Source organism: Staurois parvus, unplaced genomic scaffold (genome assembly GCF_062004578.1).
Source record: "Staurois parvus isolate SC_StPar_1 unplaced genomic scaffold, SC_StPar_1.0 ptg001904l, whole genome shotgun sequence".
Taxonomy (NCBI): Eukaryota; Metazoa; Chordata; class Amphibia; order Anura; family Ranidae; genus Staurois; species Staurois parvus.
Window position 1 is genome coordinate 1 of NW_028319700.1, and position 9,167 is coordinate 9,167.

General features: G+C 49.8%; 1 protein-coding gene across 1 annotated transcript; it reads left to right on the top strand.

The window, feature by feature from the left end:
- The first annotated feature begins 1,815 nt into the window (after nt 1-1,815).
- Nucleotides 1,816-6,297, top strand: LOC149433834 (uncharacterized). The gene is made up of 4 exons (XM_089664382.1): nt 1,816-1,978; nt 2,084-2,245; nt 2,332-2,415; nt 3,461-6,297. The coding sequence occupies exons 1-4, from the start codon at nt 1,877-1,879 to the stop codon at nt 5,492-5,494; spliced, it is 2,382 nt and encodes a 793-aa protein (XP_089520508.1). The 5' UTR covers nt 1,816-1,876; the 3' UTR covers nt 5,495-6,297.
- The last annotated feature ends 2,870 nt before the right edge of the window (nt 6,298-9,167 follow it).

Sequence of the window (9,167 nt, forward strand, 5' to 3'; positions counted from 1 at the left end):
GCAAAAAAGAGCTCTCAGAAGACCTACCATCAAGAATTGTTGACTTGCATGAAGCTTGAAAGGGTTACAAAAGTATCTCCTTGAGCCTTGATGTTCCTGTGTCCACGGTAAGACAGACTGTCTACAAATGGAGAAAGTTTAGCACTGTTGCTACTCTCCCTAGGCGTGGTCGTCCTGTAAAAATGACTGCAAGAGCACAGCGCAGAATGCTGCATGAGGTGAAGAAGAATCCCAGAGTGTCAGCTAAAGACCTACAGAAATCTCTGGCACATGCTAACATTTTTGTTGACACATCTACAATCAGGAAAACATGAAACAAGAATGGAGTACATGAGAGGACACCACGGAGGAAGCCATTGCTGTCCAAAAAGAAGATTGCAGCACGTTTGAAGTTTGCAAAAGAGCACCTGGATGTTCCACAGCACTACTGGCAGAATATACTGTGGACAGATGACACCAAGATTGAGTTGTTTGGGAAGAACACACACTATGTGTGGAGAAAAAAAGGCCCAGCACACCAACATCAAAACCTCATCCCCACTGTGAAACATGGCGGAGGGAGCATCATGGTTTGGGGCTGCTTTGCTGCCTCAGGGCCTGGACGAATTGTTGTCATTGATGGGAAAATGAATTCCAGAGTTTATCAAGACATTTTGCAGGAAAACGTACGACCATCTGTCCACCAACTGAAGCTCCGCAGAGGATGGGTGATGCAACAGGACAATGACCCAAAGCATACAAGTCATTCAACAAAACAATGGCTGCAACAGCACAGAATACGCCTTCTGGAGTGGCCCAGTCAGAGTCCTGACCTCAACCCCATTGAAATGCTGTGGCATGACCTTAAGAGAGCGATTCACACCAGACATCCCAAGAATATTACTACACTGAAACAGTTTTGTGAAGAGGAGTGGTCCAAAATGACTCCAGATCGTTGTGCAGGTCTGATCTGCAACTACAGGAAACGTTTGCTTGAGGTTATTGCTGCCAAAGGAGGGTCAACCAGTTATTAAGTCCAAAGGTTCACATACTTTTTCCTCCCTGCACTGTGAATGTTTACATGTTATGTGCAATTAAACCATGGCAACATCTAATGTTTGTGTAGTATTATGTTCAGCAGACTGTGTTCTATTGTTGTGACTTAGATGACGTTCAGAGCACATTTTATGCCCAATTCATGCAACACTCCACGTAATCCCAAGGGGTTCACATACTTTTTCTTGCAACTGTAGGTGGATATCCCCGCCACTGCAGCACATACACAAAATAACAGATCATACATTGTCACTAAAGGGAAAAACCCTGACCCTCCCATCTCTGCACACAACCCAACTTGTGCGAACATTATTCCCAAACAGTGCACCAAAAATCTGGATGTGCAAATTAGAAAAAATAACTAGGAAGATGAATAATCTCTGAAAAACGAGACAAGGTGGTAGGCTCAGGAGCCAAGAAACACGAATCCACCCCGTACGGGAGGAAACACTGGTCATGTGGTGCTGCCAAAGAACATCTGGAAGGAGATTACGGCATCAAATATAGCGCAAAGGTGGTCCAGGAGCGCCCCTCTAGGCAGTGTAGATGAGGGAGGGGTATGAGAGGGTAGTTCTATGTCTGTGGGGGACAGATGACAAATGTCCTATAAACCTATAAAGCACCCAAAATAGCAGAGATGAGTAGCCATCCCCAGGACAGACTAAACCTCAGAGGTTTAGTTCACTTCTGGATTCCTTACATGACAGAAGTTTAGTCTGTCCCACTAGGGAGGTCTGCCATGCAGATAGCCCCTATCCCCTGCTAACTTGTGAGTTGTATTAATATTGGGGTTCTCACCTCTGTTTGTGTTTTCCAGCAAACTATCCGGGAGCTCTTTGATATGGAAGATATTCCTCGTAAGGAAAGTGAAACGCGTGCCGTGTCTCCTGCACAGAGCACAGAAGAAGGAGCTTCATTGAGGCAGAGTCATATTTTGGAGCAGGTACTGACACTGTGTACTACTCTCACCTATATGGTTCAAGAAGGACCTTATGGTCTATGGATGTCCCTGACTGCTCCCCCCTACTCACATGAATGTGTTTTTCAGGCGCTGTGCCGGGCAGAGGACGAGGAGGACACCCTGGCTGCCTCTCTGGTTAAGGCTGAGCAGGTCGCTGATCTTGCAGAGTTTAATGAGAATGTTCCTCTGGAGCCGGAGGAAGAAGAACAGAGCCGAGTGGAGCAGGAGATCTCTGCACTGGTGGAGCAGGTAATGTGTGTTCAGAATTACCATCATATGAAGTCTGAGCTGATCATTGAGAGCTAAAATATTAACCAACCGCAATGTCTCTCTAGCTGACTCCAATTGAACGATATGCCATGTACTTCCTGGAAGCATCTCTGGAAGAAGTCAGCAGAGAAGAACTGAAACAGGCCGAGGTAAGGATTGCTCTACCTTGCTTAGTGTTTTGTTCTCTTTCTTGGTACATGTGAGGGAATCTTTGAATACACCTGTGTGATAAAGCCAGAATGGAAGCTTGTGTTTCCAGTACTGGCTCTTGGCAATTAAATGTTTTCTGTTCGCTGACTCTGCTTTCCACAAGGTAGGCTACTTCCACACTGTGTGGTCAGATGTATGTTCAGAGTTCAGGTGTCTCCAGTGAAGGGTCCTGGTAATCCTCCATCATACAAAGACATTGGAGACAATTGCACTCTTCCTTGTGGTAACAGTTTGGTGAAGACCCTTTTCTGTTCCCCATGACTATCCCCCATGTAAAAAGCCAGCTCCATAAAGACATGGATGACCAGTTTGGACCAGCTCCATAAAGACATGGATGACCAGTTTGGACCAGATCCATAAAGACATGGTAAGACTAGTTTGGACCAGATCCACAAAAGCATGGTTTGGCCGGAGCCACAAAGGCATGGTTTGACCAGTTTGGACCAGATCCACAATGATGTTTGACCAGCTTGGAGTGGAGGAAATTAAGAGGTCTGCTTTAGGGCAGTCTTGATATAAATAATTGTGTTGGGGGGAGGGGTCTCCATAAAGACATGGATGACCAGTTGGGTGTGGAGAAACTCTAGTTTCCTGTACAGAGCCCTGACCTCACCCTACACCTTTGAGATGAACTGTAACAATGGTGAGCCAGGTGTTCTCATCCAACATTAGTACCTCGCCTCACAAATTTCCACAGGTACCCTGCAAAATTTTGAATCTTGAAAGTCTTCCCAGAAGAGTGGAGAATGTTGTCGCCACAAAGGGGGGAACTCCACATGAACGGCCATGGGGGAGGAGGAACTCTATATTAATGGTCTTTTGGCGGCAATTTTGTATTAATGTCCTTGGATAAGGAATAGGATGTCCAGCAAACTCATGTATATGTGATGGTCAGGGGTACTCCATCTTTTGGCTCGGTGTTGTTTTTTTTCACATAGGTACTTCTTGAATTAAGTTCTCACCCATTTCCTGTCTTCATTACAGGAACAAGTAGAAGCCGCTCGCAAGGATCTGATCCTAGCCAAAGACGAGGGTGGTCAGAGTATTGAAGAGAAGTGGGAGGAAGAAATAAGAAAGAACCGCAGGGTGCGAACACCCACACCGGCCCGGCCACCCGGAGAACGCGTCGGTGTTAGAATGAGTGAAAGACTGAGAGGGAACAAGGCGGCTGAGCCCACAGACATTGCGGATAGCCTAGCCGTTCCCGATATCTCTCTCTCTGCTCAACAGGACCTTTGTGATGTCTCTACTCAGACACTGGAAGTGCCCTCTGTTACGGATGTGGATGACGGCAGCCATGATGCGGAGACATTTTGCAATGCCACTGCCACATCAGAGCCCACCATGTCCCCTATAGCACCCCTTGTCCCTCAGACAGAGGAAAGTACCACAGAGACTATTAAAGAAGAAGCAGAGGATGAAGGCCCAGCTCCTACAGTGGAGCAGAGTGTGCCAAGTGTAGAGCTTACTCCAGGCAGCCCTGAGCCTTGTGTTCACACCCCAGGCAGCCCTGTGACTGCTCCCCAGGAAGAGCCTACTCCACCCCGCACACCTCGTAGGAAAGTCACTGCAGACTGTGAGATTCTGATGGCTGGAGCTAGTGACAACTCTCCAGCCGCAAAAGTGCTGAGGCGATTGCCTGGACGTCTCGTGACTGTGGTACAAGATAGGCTTCCTGCTGCTCGCCGCCATGTTAGGGGAAGAGGACAGCAAGCTTCTTCAGACAATGGAGTGTTCAGCCCGAACGTTCCTGAGTATCGGAGTCCTCCCCGAGATCTCCTGTCTGATGACCCCTCTGAGACTGGAAGTCCCCCACCAAAGAGAAAAAGAGGAAGACCCCCCAAAACTAGTACAGACATGTCCCCCACTGCAGTCCCTGACCTACCTGTGGAGGAGAGGTCTCATGAGCCCCATCCTCCCACAGTCATTTCTGAGTTACCTCCCTCTTGCCCTGGCCAGACCCCCACTAGTCCCAGCTCTTCCTCCAAGCTGAATTCAGAGAGTGAAAACAGTTCTGCTGAGAAGAGGAAGAGAGGACGCCCCCCAAAACGACGAGAATCATCTCCTGCTACATCGCCAGCCTCTCCTGCATCCCCCTTTAGAGCTTCACGCTCCCCTGTCTTTCTCTCTCCAGTTGGTGTACTGCCACCGTCTCTCATTTGTGCACCACCAACCTCCCCCATTATAGCTTTCCCCTCACCCCCCACGTCTGTTCTCCGAGATTTGGCACGGGATTGTTCCCAGGTGGACACTACAGAAGCAAACTCCGCTGATGACAGAAGGCGTAGCGCCCCCCTTCCTTCTATCTGTGAGCCCACTACTAAACCCACCATTCCCAATGATTCTTCCAACATTCCCTCAGTGGGCGGCGAGGCCACAAGCAGCAGTGGTGCAGATGAGCCAGTCACACCATCTAAGCGTAGACGTGGCCGGCCACCCAGATCACAGATGGTCCCCAAAACAAACTGTAGTCTGACTTCGCACAATTACAAATTGGACAGTTCTCCTGACAGGAGTCCCAGTCCTCAGATGACTACCAGGGCCGGTCAGAGGAAGCCACACAAAGCAGAAACCATGGATCCCAAGGAGCAGAACTCTTCTCTGGCTGACACAGATGACTCCTCCGAAGATGAGGTTGTTATAAGGACTCCTTTAACCCGCAGCGCCAGGACTCGATTGGAGACCAGTCAGACTCCTTTTGTAGTCTCCAAAATCTCTGGAGTATCATCTCCCAAAGCCCAGCGTGGGCGTTCTCCCCGTGTTACTCCCACTTCAGAAAAAGCCACCACCAAAAAACGCAAACCCACCACTGAAAGCTCCCCCAGCCCTCTCTCCTCCTCCCCCAATGACAGCTCCAGCGGCAGACAAAGAGTGGCAAGAAAAAAACGCCATTGTTCCCCACCAGAACGAATTTTGCGCAGTTCCCTTACTGCCAACCCTGCCAGTAACACTCGCTCGTCACGCAATCAACTTCAATATTTTCCCAGCAGCAACAGAGGTAGAAAGGCCAAAACGTGAGGCGGAGCTCTCGGAGAGCAGGCTTTTGTCCTTGTCAGGATGGGGAGCAGGGCACTGAGGACTGTCCCAACTATTCCGGGGCTGGCTAGGGCCCCAACATTGAGACACAATCTATGCAAAGAGAACAGCAGTCGGCATCCGCTAAGGGAGGAAGGGATGTTACTGCTGAGGAGTGGACAGATTTCCTTCTTGATTAGCTGAGGATTCGGAATCCACAGGAGTGACCTGAGCCCCTAGTCTCTGGACATTGGACAGGAATCCACAGGAGTGACCTGAGCCCTGAGTCTCCCGGATATTGGACAGGAATCCGCAGGAGTGACCTGAGTCTCCTGGACATTGGACAGGAATCCACAGGAGTGACCTGAACCCCAAGTCTCCCGGACATTGGACAGGAATCCGCAGGAGTGACCTGAGCCCCAAGTCTCCCGGACATTGGACAGGAATCCGCAGGACCCCGAGTCTCCCAGACATTGGACAGGAATCCGCAGGACCCCGAGTCTCCCAGACATTGGACAGGAATCCGCAGGACCCCGAGTCTCCCAGACATTGGACAGGAATCCGCAGGACCCCGAGTCTACACAAGTTCCTGTAATTCTTTCATGAAAATAAAGTGTTAAGTGTATAACGTTTAATGAGACGCGTCTGTACGAATGAGTGGCATGGCTGGAGCACAGCGTCTTGTTAAAGGGAATCTATCATGAACTGTTTGTATAGTTTTATTATTATTATTTTAGCTAGCGATGCACATAAAGCTCTCTATTTTTGTCTTGTATTGTTGGAATAAAGCTCTTGATAGTGTTGCATTTCTCTCACCATCCTCTTTTGTGAAGTGCTGGAAGCCATTGGCTGGCTGAATGTGTCTGTGATTGGTTGAACAGAGAGGTTGGGGAGGTGGAGCTGCTGGAAGCTGCAGTGATTGTGATTGGTCCTTGAGTCTGACCCTTAGGTTTCGTTTACACTGGGCTTATCAGGGTGTGCCTGAGGAAGGTGTTCACCTACACAGGTGTTCTGCCCATCCCCATTCTGGTAATCCCATTGGTGACAATTGAGGCACACCCACTTCATGGACGCAGAAGCTGCCCCCAATCTGACATCTGTGTGAGTGCACGGCCCCCCCATGGCATGTGCTATAGTACCCCCCCATGTGAACGAAGCCTAAGAAGCCCAGCTTTACATTCTGTGCTAGGAACTCAGCATTGCTTTCATGATAGATTCCCTTTTCTTGCCATATTAAAGCTGCTTCATGTTCCATCCTTACGTGTAATGAGACTAAAGTGAGGGACCATGGGACATGGCCACCTCCCTAATTCTCTCATTAGAGGGTCACTCAATGGTGAACTTTGGCTTGGCCCATGCAGCACAGTGCAATGGGGGAGGGGGGCTCCCTAGCAGCACATACTCCCCTTTCCTTGGTTCCCTTCCTTGCACCATTCAGTCACCAGGAGAAAAGAAATACCCTGGAAAGGCGGAGGATGTGATTCCCTCCCCACCTAACATCATGATGGTGGTGGTTGGCCCAGCGCTGTCACCTGGGAGTGAGCCTTCCAAGTGGCTCTAGTGGCGTTCCTCTTGTCCAGAGGCTGAATGGAGCAGTGAGTGAAGAAAAGGTTTAGGGGCATTAAAGTGAACCTGAGTAGGGCAGATATAAAAAGAAGCCAAGTGTACTTGGACCTTGAGTAATGGCGGGTAGTTAGAACTGACAGATGGCACCATCAATCATACACTCCAGAATCCAAGACATCAGCACATTGTTGGAGCAAAACAAGTTCTGCACGGAATCCCCACCATATACATGGAGGACAGGCTAAGGAAACGGATAATGAGGTCATCAGGTATGTGGTGGGGAATGTACGTCTCACTTCTGTTGTTGCAGTGCTGTGTTGGCGGGATCTTGGTTTTGGCCTGTATGTGGGGCAAGCCCAGGTTTGTTTTCAAGGACCTCTTGCATCAAAGCCTCCTATAGTGAAACACCATTTAGTGAAGGCTTACATTTGATACAAATTGCACTTACAAAGGATAAATATGTACAGACGTTCATTAAAGTGTATTAGGAAGTACTGCTGGTGATCCAGCATGTGTTCACCAGAAATGTAACCGTGTCCTTCCAACGTGTTTCATCATAGATGTAACCGCCTCGGGATCTGAGGATGGTCACATCTGTATGACGTGTTGGGAGGGGCTTCCGGTTACGTCATTTCTGGCCGGGTGGAGCGTGTGCTGGATCACCAGCAGCACTTCCTGTTTTTTTTTTTTTTTTAGTCTATGTAACCTATCAGTTTGTCACAGAAGATGCATTTATAGCGAAATAAGTGAGCTTCACACTCACCAGCCACTTTATTAGGGCCACCTTGTTAGTGCCAGGAAAATCTGCCACCACACCATGACACCGACACCACCAGCCTGAACCGTTGATACAAGGCAGGATGGATCCCCCACACCATGACACCGACACCACCAGCCTGAACCGTTGATACAAGGCAGGATGGATCTACCACACCATGACACCACCACCAGCCTGAACCATTGATACAAGGCATGGATCCACCACACCATGACACCCCCACCACAGCCTGAACCATTGATACAAGGCAGGATGGATCCACCACACCATGACACCGACACCACCAGCCTGAACCGTTGATACAAGGCAGGATGGATCCCCCACACCATGACACCACCACCACCACCAGCCTGGACCATTGATACAAGGCAGGATGGATCCACCACACCATGACACCGACACCACCAGCCTGAACCGTTGATACAAGGCAGGATGGATCTACCACACCATGACACCACCACCACCAGCCTGAACCATTGATACAAGGCAGGATGGATCCCCCACACCATGACACCACCACCACCAGCCTGAACCATTGATACAAGGCAGGATGGATCCCCCACACCATGACACCACCACCACCAGCCTGGACCATTGATACAAGGCAGGATGGATCCACCACACCATGACACCACCACCAGCCTGAACCATTGATACAAGACAGGATGGATCCCCCACACCATGACACCACCACCACAGCCTGAACCATTCATACAAGGCAGGATGGATCCCCCACACCATGACACCACCACCACCAGCCTGAACCATTCATACAAGGCAGGATGGATCCCCCACACCATGACACCACCACCACCAGCCTGAACCACTGATACAAGGCAGGATGGATCCCCCACACCATGACACCCCCACCACAGCCTGAACCATTGATACAAGGCAGGATGGATCCACCACACCATGACACCACCACCAGCAGCCTGAACCATTGATACAAGGCAGGATGGATCCACCACACCATGACACCCCCACCACAGCCTGAACCATTGATATAAGGCAGGATGGATCCCCCACACCATGACACCACCACCACCAGCCTGAACCATTGATACAAGGCAGGATGGATCCCCACACCATGACACCACCACCACCAGCCTGAACCATTGATACAAGGCAGGATGGATCCCCACACCATGACACCCCCACCACAGCCTGAACCATTGATACAAGGCAGGATGGATCCCCCACACCATGACACCACCACCAGCCTGAACCGTTGATACAAGGCAGGATGGATCCACCACACCATGACACCCCCACCACAGCCTGAACCATTGATACAAGGCAGGATGGATCCTCCACACCATGACACCCCCA

Excerpts from the sequence above, each read along its gene's own strand:
- LOC149433834 (XM_089664382.1), top strand. The coding sequence starts at position 1,877 with ATGGAAGATATTCCTCGTAAGGAAAGTGAAACGCGTGCCGTGTCTCCT. Across the intron at positions 2,246-2,331 it reads TCTCTGCACTGGTGGAGCAG|CTGACTCCAATTGAACGATA; the intron begins GTAATGTGTGTT and ends ATGTCTCTCTAG. Across the intron at positions 2,416-3,460 it reads AAGAACTGAAACAGGCCGAG|GAACAAGTAGAAGCCGCTCG; the intron begins GTAAGGATTGCT and ends TCTTCATTACAG.